General features: G+C 41.8%; 1 protein-coding gene across 13 annotated transcripts in view; it reads left to right on the forward strand.

The window, feature by feature from the left end:
* Nucleotides 1–25,231, forward strand: part of ZBTB20 (zinc finger and BTB domain containing 20) — an 814,580-nt gene that overhangs the window by 743,716 nt on the left and 45,633 nt on the right. For all 13 annotated transcript variants that reach the window (XM_082460046.1, XM_082460055.1, XM_082460051.1 and 10 more), the window contains 2 exons: nt 6,864–7,027; nt 7,404–7,591. In XM_082460046.1, coding sequence (XP_082316172.1) covers nt 7,017–7,027; nt 7,404–7,591 — 199 coding nt within the window. In that variant the 5' untranslated portion in view covers nt 6,864–7,016. The remainder of the gene's footprint in view (nt 1–6,863; nt 7,028–7,403; nt 7,592–25,231) is intronic.

The raw sequence follows: 25,231 nt of genomic DNA on the forward strand, positions 1-25,231 counted from the left end.
TTGATCATTGCTAGAAGTAACAGATGAATATATGCTCTCTTTTACTAGAAAAGCCAGAAATTTAAATTACTTAGAGGCTAAGCATGCAAAATAATTATACATTGTAGAACAAAAACTCATTCTGGTTGTTATATTTACACATTTTCCTATATGGTGTGAGGCAGGTAACGGGATGGTGTTTTACAGACATCTCTGTTACTGGAAAACGCCAAACCTGGGAGACTAACATCCCTCTCAGGCTTCAGGTAGGATTTTCACATTCATATTTTTTATGTCTTTAGCAATTCTGGCATAAATCAAACCCAAAGGGATGAAGTCAGAGTTTTGTGTTGTTTTATTTTGCTTTGCATTTTACCTTTAATGCTGTCAGTCACCTGAATTGTAATTGGTGGTGACGGATATGAAGGCAATAGGCAGGCCTGCCTGGCCAGGTTGGAGGTGGGAACCATCAGACTGATCTACAGTACTAACGGGCTCGAGGGACTGGGGACTAAAGACATGATAAAAGGTCAAAAATAGAGTGTCCTCATTCCATACCCATACAAGGAACTTGCTTGTGTAAGCACCTTCATTCGTCCTTAAGTTCAAGCGAAAGAATGCGTTAGAAATCCCCACATCTGGACAGTTTTCTGAGTTTTTCTTCATCACAGAGTAATTATTGCTGGTGCAAGTATCACAGGCACACCAGGATGCAGCCTGTTTCCAAAGTTTCAGCCTGGTTTATCCTTTGGGAGGGAAGAGAGTCTTTGCCACTCCTACCTTCCTGTACTGCAGAGAACCCATAACCAGACCTAGAAATCAGGAGCTAAGATTTCCTAAAAATCTCCGGGAAGCCCACAAGGGAGCCTCTGTTTGTGCCATTAGACATATTTCCCCTATGCAGAATGCCAGTGCCTGCATTCACGTTTTGCAGGTCCTAGAGAATGGACAAATTGGGTTCTAATCCTTGCAGCCTTTGCTTTTCAGAAACTCAGCTTCTCATGTGTAAAAGAGAAATAATAAAACTTACAGAGACTTGATAGGTGCAAAACCTTCATTGAGTGAGGTGAATATGGTATAAAAATGTGGACTAATTACAAATGTATCCCTCCCTATGGATTCGCAATACCTGGGTGAAGTCTCAAGGCCTGGAGGTGGGTAAGGAGTGGGTGAGTGTTAGATTTTAAAGCCTCCCCACTCCCACACCACCTGCACAACTGGGCTCGGCAACCTGCCTACTTACCTGGATTGTTGCAATGACTAAATGAGATAACGTATATGTCGCGTCTGGGACAGCAGACATGAGTATATTTACTCAGCCAACTAAAATTTACTGGGCATTTACTATGTGCCAGGCACTGTTCTAGGCACTAGGGGTGTGGCACCGAACAGAACAAACCAAAAATCCTTGCTCTCACATAGCTTATGTTCAGTTTTCTTCCCCCATAAATTACAGATAGACAAAACAGGTAAATGGACACTAAGAGAGAACTGATTTCATTTGATTTGCTGTGTCTTTCCTTCCAGAAAGTATAATTGGGAAGAAAAGGGTAAAGGAAATGGAGAGGGGAAAAATAAGTATGCTTATTCATCTCCCCCTCACCCCTGACACACACACAAAAAACCCCAGAACATTCTCTGCCCTGATACATGGCCCAGGAGACCGACCTCTCTGGACCACGTTACCTAGGCTGCCTTCTCCTCTGGCTTCCCTTTGAACTTAGGCAATAGGAGGCATCAGCAAGAGACATGAGAGTGGGAGGAGAGTGGGGTCAGGGTATTATGAGTCCAGCCCCTTCCCTACTCCAGTTCTGACTAGACTTAGGGAACTCCACACCTTTCCTCGCTCCTTCGGTTTAGCAGTTTAAAGCTGAGATTAACAACCTCGCACCATTGCTAGTCCCTGGTGTATCACCATCCCTTGAGGATCCCTTAACCTCCTCTGTACCCCAGTAGAGAGTCCTTTCATTAAACGCTTTTCAGTTAAAACCTCTGAGTGTGCCATCTGTTTCTTGCCAAGATCCTGACTGATACAGTGAGGGAGAAATATACTGAAAAACATTATAAATCAACCTTGCCAAGAAGGTTGAAAAATTGAGGGAATAAAATATTTTAATCATGAAAACATCTTAAATGGATCTGAGAACATTAGACCAAGCGGTGAAAGGATAAATTGTAAGAAGGCGTGATAAGATAGAGTACCAAAGGTTGGTTTCAATGAATAGACCATAGTGCTCAGGTTTGATGGGCTTCTCTAGGCCAAGTGTAGCTTGCTTGACTCTCAACTTCAAGAGGAGCTAATAGTGTAGTAGCAGCAGTGACAAACACGTGAACAGAAAGAAGGTGTCAGGGGGGTGATACGGTAAAATCCAAGTGTTGAAGAAGAGTTTGCTTATCCTAGCATTCTTTCTGCCTTTGCTGAAATTACAATCCATTTGCCCCTGCCCAAATCTAGATATTAAAAAAGATAAAGCGGGGTGGGATAGGGAGGGTGGGAGGGAGGGAGACGCAAGAGGGAAGAGATATGGGAACATATGTATATGTATAACTGATTCACTTTGTTATAAAGCAGAAGCTAACACACCATTGTAAAGCAATTATACTCCAATAAAGATGTTAAAAAAAAAAAAAAGATAAAGGAAGTGCCTCCTTCTAGGTGAAATGATGAAAACCGCAGAACTGATGCTTTCTGTGAAAGAGCTACCCTCATGGGGCACTGACCGTGTGCCAGTGCTATGCCAATCACTTGACAGGAAGTGTCTCATTTAATCCTCACATCAGCCCTAGAAGGTATTATTATTTCCATTTTACAGATGAGGAAACTGAGGCCCAGAGAAGCAGAGGAATCTGCCTAGGGTGCACAGCTACTGATAGAGCTCAGTTCTACTACCAACCCCCACTGGGGTGGTTTGTTACCACCTCCCCTTTGCCCCTCTTCCCAAACACTCTACTAAGCCTCTTCCATGTATTATTGGGAAGGAGAGCAAAGAAATAGTTACCACACCAAAACGATTGGGGTGGGGGAAGGACTTCATGAGCAAGGTCATGGGTCAAAATTGTCATGATCCAGTGACTGAGTATTTATCAAAAAGAGGTTCTGACTAATTCTTTTCCATCCAACCAGGCTGATAAGTGGAAGGCATGTTAATGTGCAGGAGAGGGTGGGAGCCCAGCGAAGAGAGAACATTGGGAGAGGGGGACAGCAGAGAACACTCTTCCCTCAGCAGCCCCCGGAGACTGATGAGAACTCACACAGATAAAATATTTATTTTCCATATGTTGCCGAAAGCATTGCCATCACTGTATGTGTGCAATATGTGCAAAGAAGTGTGAAATCTATACATCAAATGCCACCGACCTAGTTAATTTCCGTGCATTTAACATGCTTAATACCTACCATCTCCTCAGTATGTTTTCATGTATATTTCTTGACACATAAAATACGGTCTTAATAAGGAAAGAGCCAGCATCATCCACAGCCTTACTCACTGCTATGTTTCAGCCCAAAACTTGTTGCCAGGGCCAGCACAATGAGAGTTAAAAACCAGTAGGTCCCGCTGGCTAACTCAGTCTCCCGTCACCTTAAATCGCCTTCCCCGTTCTTGAAACAGCCTTCTTCTCATAACAGGAATGTCTGTAGTGGGGAGATGAAAATGTTTTTGTTCTCTTTGGACAATTGGGAGATAGAATGTCAGAACTGACCGTTGAAACGCAGGTGCCTGCGGCCACACTTTTTTTGAATGCAGAGCTCCACCCGTGCGGCGGGAGGAAGTGCACAGTGATTGGTCTGTTTCTCTGCGGAAGTGTTCGCGTACACCCAGTTTTGCTTTGCATGTATTTACGAAACATCTGCCCGTTTCTTGTTCTTAAATCCTTCCCCCTCACCAGCCCCCTTTCTCCTTTCTCCCATTTTCTTTCTTTGTTGTCGTTGGCTCGCCTAATTTTTCATTGGAGCTTTCATTTTCCGGTTGAGGGGCGACTTCATCAGAGTGTATAATTTTAACATTGAGGGAGGGAGGGAGGGAGGGAGAGAGGGAGAGAGAGAGAGAGAGAGGGAGAGGAAGGGAGAGGGAGAGGGAAAAGAAAGAAAGAGGCTAAGCGGCCGGCCAGAGCTTGGCAAACCAACCTTTGGCATGGTGACCAGAAGGAAGGTTCTGGTGTGGTGGGGAGTTTGCCTGACATGCTGCCTGGAGTCCGCCTGTGTGCTGCTGCCCTCTACAGGCTTCAGGGAATAATGCACAGCCACCGAGGCTTGGAGAGACTTGCCCTCAGATGTGCTGTGCTTATATAATTCTTTTACACAGCCAAAGAAGGTATTTTCAATTAATTAATAAGGACTTGCTTTTTCCTCCTTAATGATATATGAACTGCAAAAATAGGGTGAAAATAACTGCACCTGTGCATGTCTAGATGTAGATTGCTGCTACGTTTTAGTGTTTCTCAGCTCTGGAAAAAGGAGTCCAAAAGAACTATTAGAGAGAGTGAGATGGAAAATGAATTGTTTCTAAGGACAATGAGTGTCTCTCTGTTATCTGTGCAGTTGGGAAACGGCCCAGTGGTCTAAGGACAAGTAAAGTGATATTAGGCAAATGAAGGGGTGAGCCCAAAGGTTGAGTTTTTAGTATTTTCTGTTTGTAGAAGTGGTTTCAGTGCCTCTGTGCTCTGAATGTTCTCCAGAGGTGACCCCTGAGACAACAAACAGGAGAATATGGTGCAAGATGTCAGTTAGAAAGCAGGATCAAATCTAGGGAAGGAAGCAAGGCCATTGATATAAAGAACAATACAACTTTTGCAAAGTTAAAAATAAAAGAGTAATGTTGGTGGGTTGACCACGTACTCATGTTTGGAAGAGGGCTTCCTTAATTTCCTGAAGCACACATCTGAAACTAGCCTAGGCCTTGTTTATGAGTATCAGAAATAATTTTTTTTTTTCCGTTAAGTGATGTCTGTCAGTGTTTCATCCCGATATTTAAATGATTCATGAGGACCAGCCTAGCTTCAGTGGGCAAAGTGGTCCTACTCTTATCAAATGCATTTCGTAGATTCAAAGGAAAAGCAGCCAGTCAAGGTAGATTTCCCTGCTGCATAAAGAATAGGAAACTTAATTGGGATTCAGACTATAACTATTCTCAAAATATACTTTAATTTCAACTCAATTTCATTCCATCAACACACCTATATTGAATGACAGCTTTGTCTAAGCAACTCTGCTTAACAGTATACACTAGACAGCAAATCTGGGAGGGCAGAAACTAGGCTTGTTTTATTTCCTAGCCCATGCTGGCACATCATAAGCACGTAACAAGTATTTGTGAAATGAATACATGAATAAATGAATAGTGGGAGGGAAGGAAGAAGGAACGAATGGGTGAACACAGGGACTTCAAAAATAGCTATGACATGTTTTTTGCCCTCAGAGAGTTTACAGTCTCATAGACGTGGAATTCACCTTGACTGTCAGCCTAACGTGGTCATCTCAGATTTAGTGAATCAAAGCTGTGAGAGTAGAGAAGTCAAGGAGGATGGAAGTCAGAAAGTAAACAACAGTCTAAATAAAAAGTGTTATGGTGATAGCAATGGAAATACAGATGTGCAAAATATGAAGGAAGCACAATTGTCAGGACTTGACAAACTGGCTTTAAGGCAGAGGAAGGGGTATGACCCTGAGGTTTCCAACCCGGTGACAAACCTGGTGACAGACAGCAGTGATAGAAATAGGGACCGTAGAGGAAGCGTTGGTTTCCATGGAAAAAAACGAGTTGGGCTTTGGAAACTTTGATTTCGGATACTTCCCTACACTGAAAACCAGAAACGAGCTCCTTGAAGGTCCATGTAGACCCTCAAGATTTGGGGGTTTGTTTCTTAGTCACCCATTCAACAAAGAGTGGGTAAAGGAATCCAATTTGTTGCTTTTGTACTGGCTTCCTCCATCCTGAAAAATATGTCTGAAAGCTCTCCTTCTATTTTCATCTTTACCATGCCATCTCTGCCTCCTGCCCTCTGGAAAAGCAGATTTGATTTCACAACCTGTTGGACCAGAAACACAGCATGCTAATCATAACACCATATTCTGCGAGGACAGATTTAACTACCCAGTACAACAAATTTCAATACAAAATATTCTGTATAACAAGTCCATTGCCGTGCTTAGAGAAACAAGGGAAACATGGGTACAGACCTACTTACAACAAATTCTGTACCACACATATTCTCCTACCAAAAAAATAAGAAAATACTTTTTCTGTTCACCATACACATGATGATAAAAAAAGGCACAGAACCAAGAAAACTGGGGGGATGTTCAGGGTATGACAAGTAATCCAATCGGGTTTGACTAGGGCCTAGGGTGCATGCAGCATAAGCTAAGTATTTATTCATTTACATCAGTTGCATGGTCCTAGGGAGAGGAGCTGACTGATGGCTGAGCTCTTTTACTTCTTATTCCTGGTCCCAAACAACAATTAGTGACAATTACTCTCTAATTCCCTTCACCCATCTCTTTTCAAACACACAGTCCCAAACACACAATCACACTCCTGTACTCCAGGATCATGCACTAAATCAAAAAACAAAGGGAATCTTAAGCTTCACGTGGGTAAAGAGTTGGAATAGAGGCTCTCTGTGTGACACCTTCCTTCTTTACCTACTGGAGTCTAAGCTCTTCTTTTCACTTTTCATTTGCTGCTTTAACAAATCCTTTCATCGCTACCCCTCTCATCTGTACAACCTGCAAATTTAGATTGTGATTTGAAATTATGTGTTGATCTAAAATAAAATCTAATAACAGCAAGAAAGTTGACTGTTACATAATGTCTTCCATGAATAGAAACTGAAAACCGGAAGGAACCTTTAAGGCCTTCTAATCCAAGCCCTTTATTTTACAGATGAGGAAACTGAAGCCCAGAGAGGTGAAGTGAGGTGCCCAAGGCCACACAGCAAGTTAGAGGCACAGCTAGTACCATAGCTCAAGTCTCCAGACTCCCAGTCCAGTGCTCCTCCCATTACTCCACGGGTCCTGTCTCTAAGCTTCCTGACAAATGCTAGAACGGTAAAACCTCCACTAGTATTTTTCCAGACCATGTTAAAACTCTTAACGGGGGAAAAAAGGATGCTTTCTTGGATAATGTCAGCCATACGTAGCTCAAGCTGTCTAAAGTTCTGGGACAGGGTCTTTTTATGCAGCCAACAGAGTCCAAATGTGGTGCTGTTTGCTTGGCCCATATGCTTTCATGTGTTCCCAGTTAGGCCATTACTGGAGGGAAAAAAACAAGAATCAGCTTGTTTTAAAACAAGGGACATACTGGACTCCCTCCCATCCCCCCTCAGAAAAAAAAAAAAAATCAAGTTATCTTTAACAGATTCTAAAAATGCCTTTTCCCAAATATGCAGTCAGTTCCTTCAAAGGGCCCTTTGTTTATTTTCAGGAAGAAACCCAAGACAGCTGAAAACCAGAAGGCATCTGAGGAGAATGAGATTACTCAGCCGGGTGGATCCAGCGCCAAGCCGGGCCTTCCCTGCCTGAACTTTGAAGCTGTTTTGTCTCCAGGCCCAGCCCTCATCCACTCAACACATTCACTGACAAACTCTCACGCTCACACCGGGTCATCTGATTGTGAGTACACCACTTACACCACTAAGGTGATGGTGTCTTTGCGGTGCTGGGAGCAGGCTTCTCCCCCGGGTTCGGGCTTTTTTGCATTCAGAGCAAGCTGTTTCCATTCGGTCTTCTAAAGTAGCCAAAAGTAACTTGCCACCATTTTGAGTCAGCCAACATCTATATTTTCAAAGCTAGAGTGTATTTCAAAACCAGGTGACCAGCCATTTGGCCTCAAAAGGCTGATTAATTACATCAGTCACATTCTCTTTCATAACATTAACTCAAAAACAGAAGCCGTGTTGCTGTTTTCTAATTATTCTTTTGTCCCCATGATCTGAATAATGGTACTTCCACCATGACAAAATTGAACAACCAAATATGGACCTCGAAAGGAAACTTCCATTTTGAGATTACATAACACAAGTCAGCTTTGCATTAGTTATTGTAGCTTGGCTGAATTTCTGTCTTTCCGGTTTTTAATTTATTTTGAAGTGGTTAAAGGACAGCATAAATTCACAGAAGAAAAGAGAATGGCTTCCAAGAATTCAGAAGCCACCCAGACTTCATGTAGCCAATAAGAATTTAGGTTAAAAATATTTTTTAATTAAAAAAAACTGCCTATGGGCTAAATTTGGAAAAGGGCAGCTTCATGAGATTGTCACTACTGAAATCACTCCGTTGCCGTTTGTTTTTGCTGTCTTCCCAATAATCTGAGAGTCGTCACTTCTTCAAATTCTATTTTAAGAAAGTTGATAAATCACGTTTGGGAGGTATCTTCTGAAACGTAGCTCAATACTTCAGAGAGAAAGAAACACATGTGTTGACAATGGAAAGGAATGGAATCACTTGGAGTCCAATCGGAAAGAATATTCCTTTTAGTCTTGAGATACCCGACAACTATTCAGAACTGATCTCCACAGTGGATGTCAGGCAGAAAGCTGGCGTATTCGTCTTTGGATTAAGATCAGACCAAGAAAGTTTTATTTTCCAAAAAGGACTCCATTTATCCTGTCCACAAAGCAAAAATTATTAATTAGGAAATGAGATTCTAAATCTCCTGTTGTTATTTTTCTGACAAAGCAAATGTAACTCTGCAAAAAGGGTGAGAGGTGAATGAGCCTGGGACATTCCATTCCCTACTTTCTTCATCATAATAGTCCCTGGATAAAGGGACATGACCTAAGGATTGGGGTTTGGGTGAAGGAGCCTTTTTCTACTCGTGACTGAGCTGAGACCACACTCCAGCTGTCACTAGAAAACGAAACGAGAAATAACAGGATCCAAATCTCTGCAGCCCATGTAAGTTGTACAAAGCTGCTGCTTCTATACAGAAACTCGGGGGTCAGAAGCAGGGACTGTGTTCAGTGGACCATCAAAATGGTAACATCCTTGGCCTTCTTGCCTGGCAGTCTCCAGCCTAATAGTAATTACAGGAAGAATTGGAAAATAGCGTGGCGCGGTGCCCGTAGACATGTGCGTACTGTCCCTACCTACCAGGAAGGTAGCCTGCTCCTGTGGAGAAGGACCTGGAGCTCCTGCATGCAGACCTCCAATGCCTGGCTTTCTGCCACAACTTATGGGGAAGATTACATAGAATGGCCTTAGCCCAGAAATCCCACTACAATAAAATGAATGTTTTGCTGAATAGAAAGGGCATTGGGCTCTGTGTATTATACTTTGCCATAAGCATCATCTGACCAGGCCTTGGCGTTAGCTTGGAATATGTACAAGGCACAGCCCCTTGGTGACCCTGAGGAAGCCAGTGGATCCAAGCTCAGTTAGGTCTGAATACAGTTGGAAGGAGAACCAATAGGGAGGAGAAGCCTAATCTCCAGCTGTTCAGAAAGTCCTTCTGATTTTGCCATTAAGATGTATACGCCTTCTCTGCTCCAACCTGTTGTTTAAATTGATTATACTTTTCTCCAAATATATTTGGATTGTAGTTTGTCCTGATTTGAGCCTACACTTAGAAGAAAATTGTTTTGAGGAAAGATTCACAGAAATCTGTCCATTTGGAGTTTGCTTGAGAGAAGACAGGAAAGAGGTTTATTTTAAGCTGTTAAGATTTTTGGATGCTCTTCTTGCATTCAAGAGGATTTTTTTTTTTTTTTTTTTTTTTTTTTACTTTCAAATGTCACTCTAACCGTAGATTAATTTAAAAGCCTAATTTCTTTAAGGTAAAATATTCAGTTTCTATTTAGAACTAACAGATTTGGGGCATTTAAAAATAGTGCCCTTGACTTGTTAGTATCTTTAACTTCAGAAACATTCCACCAGTATGTGGTGTTCCAAGCTTTGACAAGTGCCTGAATTTTTACAGCACCTTTTTATTTGTCATGTGTTTAGCAAAATTATTCTTAGTCATGCCTTAATGTCCATTTCCCATCAGTCGTTATAATTCTTCCCAATTTACAGATGAGAAAACTGAGAAAATTGACACCCAGATAGATGAATGCCGTGCTTAGTAGTTACCTCGTTCAGATACGGGGAGGGGGAGAGGGGGATGTCTGTGGATTTGCCCTCACTGTGAGCAGCCTGAATTCTCTGCTCTGAGCCCGGAGATGGCATTCCTGGCTCGAAACAGGCATCTTGAGAATGTTCAACTACTCATATTGGTGATGAGGTTATAGAACACGATGGGTACGCCTCCCCACGGAAGAAAAGTCAGCTCTGCCTACGAACTGATCAGGGTGGGCAAGCCATGGCGTTGTTGCATCTGAAGGACACAGGCCGCGTTTTGGAGCAAAGAGAACAAGTCCGACCCCTTAAATTCTCAGTTGGCTATTTAACCTGCGAGCCACTTCAAATTCAGCAGAAGATCCCAGTAAAAGTCAAAGCAAGAGGGAATATGGCTGAGAAACGCTTTCCTTGGTGACATGGTGAGGTTAATATCGCTACTGAAACGTGTGCTGCTTTTCAGTGCACCCACTACAATCACCTTTTAGCAATATTCCCCCATCACTCCCTAGCTTGTCACCTCGTCACCCTTTCTAACAGTCTCATGGTAAACAAACGCAGATGATGAGAGCGGAAGGCATTAGGATGAGTTTCGGAATGCAAAGGGTACCAAACCCCTAGGCGTTTGACAGAACAGTTCCCACTGCACAGGCTGAGGATGAGTTGAGCCAGGCTCTCCCTTTAAGCACTTAACAGGACTAAACCAAGTCAGGAGAGCAGACGAAGCTCTCCACAGGAAAACCTTTCCTGACAACTATCAAGCCGTAGCACATCACAGTCATGTACATGTGAAAGATGCTCCCATTTTGTTTTCCCCCAAATAAGGCTCCCACTGAAGGGAGAAGCGATTCTGCACCCCCATCCCACCCCCGTTGGCAGTCTCCCTGCTTTGGGCTGTAGAACCACCTAAGTCCAATGTCTTTGTTTCGTTGGAAGCTGACATCCGTGGTTACTTACCTTCTCAGGTTTTGCACTGGCCTCATCAGATCGTCTCATTTTTTGTGTCCTTGCCAAGATGCGCTTACACATTAGCAGTTTTTATTTATTTTTAATTTAACCTTTACACATTACCAAACTGTTGTGAGGGTGGGTTTAACTTTCACTCTGTAGGTAGCATGACCCTGCCAGGCTGAACGCTGTCAAGGAGCCGGGTAGGTCCTTCCTTGGCTCTCTCTTGCCGTCCACCTTCATTGGCCTTCCCCCTCCCACCCCTTTGCCTCAGTCCCCAAGCCTGAAGATATCAGTACACTTGGTTCAGTGTGAACTTCTAAGCAATTTTTTTAGAGAACAAAACAAAGAGGATTTTTTATGGCAAACTCCATTAATGCCACATTAAGGCTGACATTTTAATTACCCCAAAGTCAGGAAATGCAAAGTTCAGGTTCCCACAGCAAAAGAAACTGTCCCCTTGAGTCCCAGCATTATAGCAGATTCTTTCATTCCCGGATTACACAACACCAGGCGTGGGGACATTGTTTTTCATCCACGTACGTGGAAAGGAGCACAGCTTTTATCCTTTGTTTTTTTCCTGTAACTACAGTTGAGGATATGGGTCTTTAGCTTCCCTTCCCAAACCATCTATATGTATTATCCTGGAACGGAAGACGATTAGAGCTCTACATGTGCGCACGGACAGAATTAAAGTTGCTGTGGGAACATTAACTCTGATTTCCGGACTTCCGTGCCAGTCACATTTAAACCATAATGTTGTAATTTTTGGCATGTAATAAATGTGTATTTCATGTACACAGACAGAAAGAAGCATAAAATGTATTTTAAAGAGCAATTAATTACTAACTTTGTGATTAAAAAACATTTGGTGCATGTTCCTTCCCATTTAGCATCAGCTGCTGGTCTTAGCCAGGCCTAATAGATGACATACTGTGTCTCATCCTGCATCTCAGATGTACTTACTGTATGTTCCTGTTCTTCTAGATAATTAATTCCCTTAGTAAAGCTGTAGGGGGAAAAGAAAATGGAAGGAATATGCAAGCATGTAAATAGGGTAAAGGATATTTTGAAGGAAATGATTCATTTCTGCAAATAAACCTTAGTCCCTGATAAAGAGCCAGAAATCTGCTAAGTGGGTGTAGACAGAGGTTTCTGGCCACCTTAGAGCATCTGGTCCAGGGCCATCAGAACAACTTCAAAGCAGATTTCCCCCTGAATTCTGGGCATGCCCAATGGGGGAGTGATTTTACTCTGTAATAACTCTTCAGGCTTAAGGCTTAAAAAGTTGTCTTACTCTGTAACAGCTTTTCAGTTTATATTCAAACTGGAAAAGAAAAGTCGTAGGGACTCACGTAAAATAGAGGTTTTTCCAAAGAATCCCTGATTTACAGAGCAGTGTTTTTAATTCCTTTAGATTTGAATCTGGTTGACCTATTTGTGTTAGAGAAGGAAGTGTTTCAAAAATAACTGTTTGAACAAGTTTGTTAGTAAAAAGGATTAGTAGCAATACTCTAAGGTACAGTGTTTAAGAACACAAATACTTGAAGGTTTATTTGAAACTGGGTGAGAGGATAGAATTTTTACTGAAGGGATGTGTCGTCTAAATGCTCAGGTCAAGCTTTAAGGGGAACACGCTTATGGAGAATTTGAACCTCTGTACTTGCTATTTCTTCATTATCTCTCCTGTCATGTATTCCTTTTGTTTAGCTTGGTTGTGTGTAGTAGCTAACCTTTAAGAAAAAGACTTCAGCTTTACAGGGCTCTGATTGCTTTTACTTGGGCTGTCTGTACGTGTGAATGCATGTCTGTATGAGTGAAAACTGCTCAAGCAAGTTTGAAGGTCTCTTTGGCAAATTCGATTGCGTTTTCAGAAAGTTTCCAATCAGAAAGCTGATTCAGTGTAAAACCTTCCAAAAACTTCCTGAGGCACCTGTTCGCATGAAAGGATTGGATTTCTGCTGGAGGTGCTCAGAAGGCAGTGTTTATAACTGAAGATCTCTGTTTGGAGTGCCAAAAAATGAAAAACATTTTCGCCCCCAAAAAACCTCCATAAATGTTCAAAATGTATCATCAAACAAAAGCTTCATTTGGATTCAAATGCATGTATCTCAGCAGATGTGTCTAAACTAACTGGAATCCCACAGGAGCAGCTGTACTGGATTTTGGTATGTCTTGATAACTGAAAGAGTTATTCTTAGACTTTGGAAGGACAAAAATGGTCCATCTGTGAAGAACTGTAATAGAGACATGACAAAAAACAGCATCCTCTGAAAGAGTTTATTTATGGAATTTAGGACAAGTTGGACAATCCTGAAAACATTTTGGGGTCACACTAATTTGCAGAAGAAATAGTCAAAATGGGATGAAATAAGCCACTACAGATAGTTATTATCCTATGGCTTGCTATTAATTTTCTCATAGATTCCATATCAGTTAAACAGTAAATAGAGCATCTTTGATGTAACTAAATGCTCTCATTGTCCCCAGAGTGTCTCACATTCCTCTTTATTCTACTTCCTATAAAGAATTATATATTTACCTTTTCATTGCTAACAGTTTAATCTTGTTTTCCTGCTATTTCGTTAACCAAGTAAACCTCTTACTTACTAAGTGTGGATTCATTTCTTTAAAGATAGTCTTTCCCTTTTTAAAAGTCACCTTTCTTTTCCTGAGTTAATTGATACATAATCTCTTTAGAATTATTTTTATTACCTTTGATACCCTCTTATTTAGAGGTTTGAGTGTTAATCCCACACTTACACGTTAGAAGCCCAGTTAAATTTTTTTATTTGCTCTAATTTCCTAGAGTTTCCACTTCATATATCTGGGGACACATTTATTTTTAAAAATCATGTGTCTTGAAGTTTCATGTCACAATCTACCTCTTTTTATGAAAGTGTTTCTCTTTTTAATAAAAATTGTCCTCTCCCTACAATGCTAATGTAACTGGACATCTTCCATAGCCATTTGACTCAGTAACTTCCTGAAGTCACTCTTACCTTGTTCACTCATGCCTTTCTCCATTTAGCCACGCATCAAATGCTGTTGAACCCCTGCGTCTGTGCCAAGACCTCAGCTAGGACCGGGGGTGAAGATACAAGCAAAATACCATCCCCACACTTCAGGAACTCATGGTGTTCCCACACACTTTCCCCAACTTTTAAACCTGTAAAAGGGGACATACAAATGTGGTGTGAAAATGTCTGATGATGCACAAAAAGCTCCCAACCTCCTGAAGCAGAGGAAGGGGCTTCGCAGGGGAGGTGACATTAGACCTGGATCAGGAAGGAATAGGTGTGTGTAAAGCTGAAGAGGGAAAGAACAGCCTTCCAGGCAGAAGGAACAGAAGCAAAACCAAAGAGGCACAAAAAGAGCGTGGTGTTCTCAGAAGACAGAGCAGTTCAGTTACCAGACTCAGACCTTCTTACGGTTTGCCTCATTTTAATATAAACTCACAGGACAGTTTGTATTTGGGTAACATTGCCTGTCATTAAAAGTCAGCTGGGCTGAGCTACATGTCCCTTTAGAGACATTTGCTTTCCAAATAAATAATAAAGCAAGACACCACTTATTTTCTAATGGGAAAAGTACCTTTCTTAGCATGAGGTCAGTAGATGTAGGAAAGTATTAGGAAAAATCTAGTGATAATTTATTGATGAATCATTCAAAATAACTTTTCTTATTGAGAGGCTCATTCCTGGAGCCACAGAGTCACCTGTAAGGGCCATGCTGGAACTCTGTCATTGACTCCTGGGCCCTCCAGATTCTAGCCATCAGTCTTCTTATGAACTCCTCCCAGGTCCCTTGGTAAATCTGGTCTCATGGCCCATTGCTTTGAGTCACACCGTGCCATGTTACTCTGCCAGATATTGCATGAATGTGCTTATGATTGTCCACGTATAATTGGTAAGGCTGATTGCTGACCTTCAGGGCTGTATTCTTCATCTTTCCATCTCATGTCTTGCTGAAGCACATCTTTAATTCTTATCTGCAGCTGCTGGTGACTGTTTCGTATGTGCTTCCTCCACTCGTGGCAAATTTCGTTATATGAAATTAGTGTTCCTCCATATCTGTCAGGGCCTCTCACATCCTGACCTTAAAAAACACACACACACACACACACACGTACTACTGCCTTCAGAGAAGGATCATTTGATTGAGAGCATAAATGAAGATTCTAGAAATTGCAAGTCAGATCCTTCCACCCATCACTTCATACCAGGTACTGTAGTGAAACCTCTTATTACCACATGCTGAATAAGCACGTCTGCTTTTTTTTTTTTTTTTTTTGCTTTTCTTCTGCTCCTACATCTATTGTTCTCTCTAAGGAACGAGTGCAGTTAGAACTTTTCATCAACATTGAAAGAGATTAAAGTTTAGCTGGTTTAAACCTATTATTATATACACGGGGAAACGTAGGCCCAAAGAGAACAAGGGTCATACCAAAAGGTTCTCAGCATAGTGAGTGGAAGAGCCAAAAATAGAACCTTGCTCCCTCCATCCCCACCATACTGTGCTGCCTGTTATTGAGTCTGCGTCTAAGAGAACTTACATTCTCTGAACCAGAAGGAGTCAGGACTATTTATCCATCAGTTTACTGAATGCTTTCCGTGTAGAGGACCAAGCCTAGGTATTGTACAGGATGCAGTTTTATGAACAGGAGCCCTGTGCTCAGAGACTTAGAGTCGCATGGAGAAGATCAGATACATGCACAACCAACCGCCCTGCAGGGTGGTTAAAGCTACGTCCCTGTTTACCCAGATGCACAAGAGCATCGATTGACTCGATTCACTGGCTTGGCAACCATGTGTAGAGTATATCTTAGGTGTCTGGCACTCCACTGAGTTCTGCAGGGGTAGAAAGTTGGAGACAAACAGACCCTGCCACCAAGAATTCTAAGACTTAGTACATGCCCTCAAATCACCACTATCTTAGATAGACGTTAGAAAGTTCATAAAATACATTATAATCCAGTTAACATTAACATCCAGTTCAGTTTATCAGGAAAGGTTTCATTTGAGGTCTCTTGAAGGATGAATAGAATTTCATTGGAGGTTAGGCATTAGGGTAAGGTATAAGGTGTTTGTATTCTGGGGCAAAACTGTGGAAAAGTTTTAAGTAGGGGTTGCCATGATCTGGACTTTGCTTTGGGAAGATCTAATCTAGCAACAGGAATGTGGAACATGCCTGGATGTGGAAGGGGGTGACTAGAGAGAGGACAGAGCCCAGGAAGCCTTGTCAGTTGTTCAGATTATTGGTAACCCGAGGAGGCTGGTGACAGGGGGATGGGGAAGATCCAGGTTCAACAGACTTTGTGGATGAGGGTGGACAGCTCCAGGAGCTGACAGAGTATTAGATAAGAGAGAGGAAATCATCAAAGATAATTCCAAGATATCAAAGAGAGAAGGTGAAAAGGGAATAATGAGAGGAGCAGAATACAATTCAGTTTTGTACAATGCTGAATATGAGATACCAGGGGTAGACCCTGTGAAGACAACTAACATTGCGTTATAAATAGGGTACTGGAGTAAAGCAGGATGATTTGAAATTAGGGCTAGCAAATGCTTTGGCCAAGAGGGGCATACTTTAAGCCATGAATGTAGGAGTAAATTCAAAGAAGATTTTTGTTGAGAGAAAAAAAGGAAAATAGAACAGAACCTTGGGAAATATTTATATTGAGTGATAAGAAAGAGAAAGAAAATGAAGAACCCTCAAAGGAGGGAAGGGAAAGATGGTCTAATATATAGGAGGAAAAGCAGGACAGTGCAGAGAGACCAGCAGGGAGAGGAAAGGTAGAAGGTAGGCAGTGCGGGTACTGCAGCCTCCCAGAGGCTGTCGAGAGAACAGAGTCCGATGCATCACGCAGACACCTTAGAAAAGGGTTCAGGAGCAACAGAATGAATGGAACACCAACAGTAATGAACCAGTTTTTTTTAAAGTTTAATACTTTCAAGAGAAATAATGAACAGGTAATGCAAAAGCAGGGTGGTGAATGTTTTTATGATACAGCAGCCCCAAGCCCATCTATAGACTGAAGAATAAAAACCAGTGTTAAGGGAGACTCTGCAATTAAATAGGCACGGTGAGAGAATTAGATCTCTCATTTTACAGGGCAATTGGGATGATAAATATATGTAAAGGAAATTTGAAATCACTACCCAAGCCCAAAGAATCAGTAATTTTATTATATTAGTTCTTTCTCTACTTCTTCCCGACATTGGTTTCTCTTCCCCGTAGCTAATAAGAACTAGTGTCTTGCAAAAATTGTTACATCCTCTTCGGATGACTTCACAAATATTCACTAACCCTCAGTAATCTCTGAGCATTAGGTAGAGGACAGATATTATAGACTTTGAGCCTTTAACTTTTCTAAAAATTTTTAAAACAAGTTATTTCAAAGCATAATCCATTTTTTTTTATATGCCACATTCTGTGACTTTCTTTCATGATAGATCCAATTCAAGTAGTTGCTAATAACAAGCCTATATGTTGTTCTCATGTACTCCTGCATTGTCACAAGACATCAAGTTCATTATTTGTGGGGCATTTTTAACTTGTTTATTTTGTCTGTATTGTTCTCTTTGATGGTTAAACACATCCCTAAGGCCACAGTCCCCTGGACACACAGTATCTGCAATTACTCCTACTTCAGGGTGGTGCTCTGGAACCAACTAAATGAAATGTTATTTCGCTCTGCTATTAAATTACTGTAAAACTAAATAAGAAAATTATTTTCTCACTACTAGAAATTATACAAACAACCACATGGAGGAATTTTGAATATGAGTTTTTATAATTTCACAGGGAACAATGAATTCCTAGTTGACGTCAAAATGGACCTTGAGGAGGTTTTCCTTTCCTCTCCAACTCCAAAAAAGAATTTCCTCCGACTCATTTATCCTCAGTGGTTTTAGCTAGGTTCGTGTTATCAATTTTATGCCAAGATCTCACGCAGTATTAGCTGAGGGCATGCATAATTTTTAAGAAAGCTTGGTGTGGCACGTAGAACACCACGTGAACAATTTCAAGAAGTGGTAACTAAATTAACTTTGTCATTCAGTTTTCTGCTGTAATGATTTCCTTTCCTGTATAATCACTTATTGTCTCTTTGCCTTATATCTCAACCGGTACTTGGATATAAAGGAGATAATGAAAGAAAGGTGTATATAAATTTGAGCTACAGAGTGTAATCCCACGTCTCATGGAAAATGCACATGCAAATTCTGAACTTCAACCATGAGAAGTTAACCCCATGGAAAAGGAAGTATATCTTTTTTTTCAGGGAAATATCGTAGGTCTCTCCAGGCAGGCCTGGATATTTTTCTCCAATTTTAAGAAACCCCCCCCTAAATGTAGCCTATTCCATTTTATTCCTGACATTAGGTCCCAGAGGGGTGATTGGATCCTAGGCTCCTGAAGCAGCCTCATAATCCTTGGCTGACATGCTGAGTGGCACTCCCCAGCAGACATGGTGTCCTTGGGTAGTGGCACAGGCAGAGACTTTAAGCAGAGTCTAACCCCGCCCTCCAGAGGAGGAGTTCCTGAGCTGGAGGCCTTAAACTCCACTGGCACCATGACTGGGCCTCCCTCTCAGAGTCTGAACTTCCTAAGAAGATAGGCGCACGCGGGTGCATGCCAACGTGCGGGCTGTTCTTGGACACGAGTGTGTAACTTTGCTTAGATTGGGGTCAGAGAACTAAAAGAAGGAAAGAGCCACTTCCCCAGGACAAATCCCAGTCAGAATCTGCATCCTCAAACCTGGCCCCCGAGAGTAAACCAAGAAGCAAAGGAGGAAAAGTCCGATGTGGACTGACTCCTGAAGCTCTTTCTTTCGGGTTCTCAGTGTGCCCGCAGGGCAGGGGCAGGTGTGCTAACAGACTTCGAAAGCCATTTCCTGAACATGTTGATAACGGACTAAGATTCGGACCATGTGTTGCTCTGAAAATGTTTTCTTACCCCTTGGTCTGGTTGTTTGCCCTTTTTCATGTGAACTTCAGCCTATGCATGCAGTTTACGTGCCTTTACTTAACCTCCCTATGTTTCCATGTCCTCGAGTGCATGATGAGAATGAAAATAGTATCTAACTCATAGCATTAGTATAAGGGTTTAGAGGGACTGCTATATGGGAAGCCCCTAAAACAGACCAGACAGACAGCACTCAGTGAATCTGAGCATTAGCTATAGTTTAAGGGTTTTAAATTATTAGGTAAATATGAACTAAAATGGATGCGACATAAATGAAGGTTGTAGCAGGTGCTCCATCCCTCCCCCTGAGAATGACTGAGACAAAAGCCGTGGGTCTGCAGGAGGGTCTGTTCTTCACTTCAGGAAATGGCCAATGCCCTTCTCCTTGTCCCTTCTTGGATTCAGGCCTGGGCAGACAGGGAAGCCTCTCCACCATCTTTTTGCCTTCTTTGATTCCCCCATTTTTCTTGTGTTTTCTAACACTGGAGGAGAACTAATACCACTAAACATCTACTTTTTGTCAAATACATTATATCATTCTTACAAAACACCCCATTTCACAGATAAGGAAACTGTGGTTCAGAGAAGTTAAAAAAAAAAACTTTCGGAATGTTTTCTGCTTGGTCTAGGGAAGGCTTAGGGTATTATTTACATTATAGTATAGTATTAACCTATTAAGTTCCTTCTTGTCTCAAGTACATTCTAATCAACGAGAGATTTTCAGATTATGGAGAGTGGATTTGTCTACTGTCTGACCTCAGACTGCATTGTGGAACCTGTGCGTGCCTCTACTGTGCACCCTTAGGCATCCTCTCACTGTCCATCTTCCAGCCCTGATACCTGAAGAGGCCACAACATCAGGTCCTGAGAATGGGCAAACTGCTGTGCTGCCACATCAGACAGCCCCTTCCAAAATGACGCACTTACAGCTAAAGAAATGCATCTTTTACCTGTTTTGAAAGACGGTCTGCCTGGTGGCTTCAGAGTATTTTGAAATAAATCAAAATAGAAGTGAAGTTGCAAGAGTAAATGTGTTTCACTGCCGAGGAGGATTCTCTTCATCACTCAGCTCACTTACCTTCGTCCATTCTGAAGCAGTTTGCAGGAGTTGGCAAAAAAACATAACCTTAAGAAATTCAGGAAGACCTGTTGGCTGCTTGTACCTAGTGAGCCTTTCCTGTCCCGTGATGCCTACATAGTTTGGGGTAATGGTTGTAGATAATTTCAGACATTTGCTTCTCTCAACTCTGGAGCACTTTTGCTGCCGAGTGTAGAATTCCAGAGACACACGGGTATGGAACTTGAGCTATAAGGCTTTTAGTAATAGTCGCAGATCAAGTGCTTAACTAGATTGTGTGCAAGTCCGTAGAAATCCCAAGTCAGAGCTTTAAAATAATAACTTACTGAGTCATGATTTCTACATCTCATATGCTGTATTCCTTAAATCACATGTTGATGGCTAATCAGCAGAATCCAAAGACACAAATTAGATGATACAATATTTACAGAGAAAATATACATGTAGCTTGAAAAGTAAGGATCCTCAGGGTTGCAATCCCACCAAAAAAAAAAAAAATGTAGCAGTTGCAATCTGAACTCTCAACATTGTAGCCAAGAAAGGAATGAATATAACAATAGAGAGAGTTTTAAGACAGAACTTCTTGGTTAAAGGAGTCTGGACCTTCGAGAAACATGTTTGAGAAAGAGTCAGAAGAAATACTAGGTAAGACAAATTAATTATTCCTGTTTCTTGAGGAATATTCTAGCAGTTAAATTATTAAATGCTTATTTTGGCCAGGTGGAAGAATTTGTAAGGGCATAAATTCTGTCTATCTTGTTCACTGCTGAATTCTTAGCACCTAGCAGAGAAGTGCTTAGCCATAGTAGGTGCTCAGCAAATATTTATTGAATGAATAAATGAGTGAATGTGGTAGGGAGAACTGAGCAAAAGCGAGAGCATAGTGTGTTTGTGAGCACTGCTCCAGTTTGTAAAAGTAGAGTTACTGATTTTTTACCTAATTGTTTTCATTCAGCAGACCTACAAAACAAAGTGTATCACAGACACCCTCTGGTTTTTGTGCTGGGAAAAGAGAATCCCTTTCTGTTGGATGTAGGCTGCTACATGTTTTGATTCTAGTAGCAATATGGCAGGGTTAAGGTCGACTTTGTAGGATAATCTGGTGCCTGTTTTTGACAGATATCATGAAAATAGACACTTATTTTCAAGATGCTCAAACAGATGATTAGGCGAAAGCTCCAGCAAACCTTGAAACAACAAAAAGGAAAGGTTTTCCCACTCCCACCTCCCATTACTGTGCCATCCTGCAGAGGTTTCTGCAGCCCCACAGCCTCCTCCTTGCTTCACCCTTTTCCCAGGTGAAAAAGCTTTGCCTAGGAAGTACAGCGTGCGACTGTCAGCCTAGCAAGGAGACAGTTCTGGAGAAATCCACTCCACACACAGTGCTCCCAAGCCCCTCTCACGGGACGGGCATGATGTGATCTGCAGCAGGCAGAGCTGGCCCAGGGAAACAAGAGGCTGGCGTAGAATCCTGGGGCCCTCATGCTGGAAGGGCCCTCCAGAGAGTACTTCCCAGCCACCCTCCCTCCACTAGCTGGACAGTAGAAAGATGTGTCAAAAAACAAATTCCTGGATGAATACGTGGAGGATTAAATGAACGAGAGATGAGTTCACGGCTCCAGAAGTCCCCGCCACCCCACTTGAACAGAAAGCTAACGTTGAAGCCACTCTGTTCTCCATAGCACGGTTTTGTACATGCTCAGCCTTGGAATATGGTTGCCGTCTGCTGCCAATGCACAGGACTAAGGAAGTATCCGGGAGGGTAGGAGGAGGCCAGGCGGGAAGAAGAGAGACACTCAAAACAGGCTAATGATCTCCTTTGCGTTGGAGTCTAGGTTTCAGAACATCAGTCCCATGCTTCAAGAACAAAACGCCAGTGTGTCTTAGACCACACCAGGCGCCGGCACATCAGATAAGACCTGCGCTGTGTGGCGCTCAGTCACCGAGCCTCCAGAAGTACTCACAGTGAAATTAAAGGAGCAAACGGAGGAGACTGAAAGGAGAAAGGCTTCGCTTAAAACACAATCAGGAGGGCTCTGCAGATATGTGTCTTAGGGTTACAGTAGCTCAGAAATGAATCTACTAATTAAAGGGCTAGAAAATGCTATAGATCCCAGGAATTTAAGGATCTTAGAAGAAATGAGACATTTCTCCATACGCTCTGAATACCTGGCGATCCTTTAGTAGAATCTCAGGGTGAAAGTGACCTGGCTATTGTGCACTTGTTGTAGATTTAAACAGTTGATTAAGAGTTACAGATGGCTGTACTAGAGGCATGGGTGGGTGGTCCTTTAAAAGCAGAAAAGGCTGTTAAGCAAAGCCAAGTACGACCAGAGCGCATCTCTGCAAGGCAGTGACTAGCTGTCGGATTTTCCTAGTTTCCCTGATATTATCTGTATAAACTGTTGGTTATGGCACAGAATCATATTGCTAATTTATGTACTGAAATGACATGCCAGCAAATAATTATTAATCTGGAGATATACACTAGTGAAAAAAAATTACAGTTAACTTTGCTTTTGAAAAAGGTTAACTAGTTGAAGGCAAGTATTGTTATATATTCAGTAGTAGGTCTCTATCTCAAGTTTGAGAATTTGCAAGGTGGGGAAGCAAATCCTTTTGGCCATGCAAGGAAATAATCTCCTCAGAGATATATGTAATATAGATTTAGAAGCATTGACCATCCCAAGCATGCAAAAATCACCTTAGGGAGCACAAAGTGATTGCCCAGAAGCATGTCACACGCAGTGCCTTGGTGTGGTCGCAACAGTAAATATTTGTTGCTGCCTGAGCTCTGGCCTTGACTCCTGTCTGCCATCAGGAACAAGTCACACAACTGTGACTCACCCATAATTAGAAGATTAGTAATGCCTTAAATCTATCTTGTATACTGTTTCTCTTCTTAGGAACCCTATATGCTTTCAGATTCCATTTTATTTGTCCTATACCATCCTTGTGAGGCACAAGCTTCTTTCTTTTACACGTGGGATAATTGGTCCACAAAGGAATAACTTAATTCTTTGTCTTTAAATATGAAATGATTGATAACCATTATATGACACAGCTTATTGTACTATTTTTCACATTATTTCAGGTTTCCCAAGCAAAGGACATATTTTATCTTTCTCATTATTATTTTTAATTGGTTTTCAGAAAAGTTGAGATAAAAACAGAATTAAACAAATATCCCATGGAGATATTTGGTGTTCTCTTTTCTTTCAAGAATAAATTAAGACTGTCTCTGCTCCTCTCTCCTGACTCTCTCGGCAGATAGCCAAAGTCCCATGCCAGTTTTCAAATGAGTACGCGTTCATTCTAATAGCTGGATCACAAGCCCCCTGACTGAGGAAGCAGCCTTGTAAATTCATGTCTGCGATCTGCAGAAGTTACTTTTGATTATAAACTTTAACAGTTGACCTGAACCTTTTTAAACAGTACTAATATGTGACCTGGTTGTGAGTTCAGCAATAAATTTATATCCAGTATGTGAAAGGCCAAAGAGAAAACTAGTGTCTTTTTATCCTCTCTGGTGACCCACACTAAATATTGCATATTTACTTTGTAAATGAGGACACCCAGTGGCCACCAAGTGAAAATATTCTAAACAATCCCTGACACTGTTTATGCAAATATAAATACCCATTATCAAAGCTGATTGATAGATAATCTCTGTAACATCTGTTACCGAGCAGTTTACCTTCACTAAGTTAGGCAAGAGTGCCTGGAGTTTGGCCTGATCACTTTTATATCACATCACAGATTGGCTGTCTCTTCTCACTTTGAGTTGCAAGGTTCCACTGAATTTTCAGATGACAGGAGGACCCAATGAGCTGTCTCTTGGGGGAAATGGAACCAAAGAGATGGGAACAGTATGGCATGTGTCAGAAATCATAAATGAAGGAGCACAGATTGTGGGAAATGCAGTGAACACATAAAAAAACCAATTGCCTTAGACCTTGAATTCATACTGAACACTGAACTTCCCTGATGAGAGGGGGTACGGTGATAAAGGACAGGGCGAAGAGCAGTACCCAGAACTGCGGGGGCACAAAGATCCGTGGGACTACATCATGCAGACATAGCTCAGAGAAAAGGTGCACCCTCAGGAGCCACAAGGTGCCTACTTGTTGTTAGCATGTTTGTGATGTGTGGTGGAGAGCTGAGCACGTAAACCCTCAGACAAGACCCACTCCGTGGAAAGAAGTGTGCTGGGCAGAGTGAGGGATCTGATAATTTGTGATGGTAGTTGTAGTTATAACAAGGCAAGGTGCTAGCCTTTGGGAAGCTGGGAGTCTTCTTATAGAGATAAGGCGGGCACAAATGCAAAAAAAATGGAAAGGCACAATAATCGATAATATACTGTTAAGGACTGTTAGAAAGTTCAGACCTATCCTACAACATTCAGGTACAAGAAACATTTCCTTATTTTTCTATAGAAAATTAAACCCAAGGCCCCTATCACTAAGTTAGCAAGAAATTTAGTCAAGTTTTAGGGCTCCCTTCCCCTCCCTAGACTTACACAAAACTCATAAAATCTAGGGATCAGTCAGATCCTTAGTCTTTAATGGTCTTCATCATCAACATGACTTGTCTACGTGACAAAGATGCCATTTTGGCTGGTACATCTGACTGCCTGGTACTACTGTGTTAGTTGAGTTTAGACACACACTTCACAATGGTCCTCTCTGCTGAGCAAGGGCCCAGCCCCGGAGCGTCACTGTTCCTCTCAACTGGGTGTCTTTTTATGTCCAGCCTCCAAAAGTGTGCCAAGCAATCACCCCAACTGGAGTCGTGTACAGGCAGAGACCTCAAACCTTAGCACCTTCATCATTTGAGGAGAAGTTGATTCTTTTTCTCCTCTGTCAGGCCACCTCAGTCTAACTCCAAAGCACCCGTGTCCCCTTCCTCACCCAGAAAGGGCCCAGCTTAATTCCCCATAGAGGACCTAGATTCAAAAAACAAAGCCTTCTGTCTTGGGCCTTTGTTTTTAGGGCTTAACTTCTGATTTGGGTTCTAAAGGCACAAGTCCCAGGAGTAAGGGAGCCCAGAATGGTATGGAAGGTTTGGTCTTTCTTAATTGCCTTATTATTATGAAAGTCTTCTAATTCCAGGGGGAAAAACCAGAAATTAATGTTTCAGTTTATTACCTCACCCATCAGTGGGAACTAGTTAAAGAGAAAACTCAGGATGGAGTTCAGTAATCA

Source organism: Balaenoptera physalus (genome assembly GCF_965194825.1).
Source record: "Balaenoptera physalus genome assembly, chromosome: 4".
Taxonomy (NCBI): domain Eukaryota; kingdom Metazoa; phylum Chordata; class Mammalia; order Artiodactyla; family Balaenopteridae; genus Balaenoptera; species Balaenoptera physalus.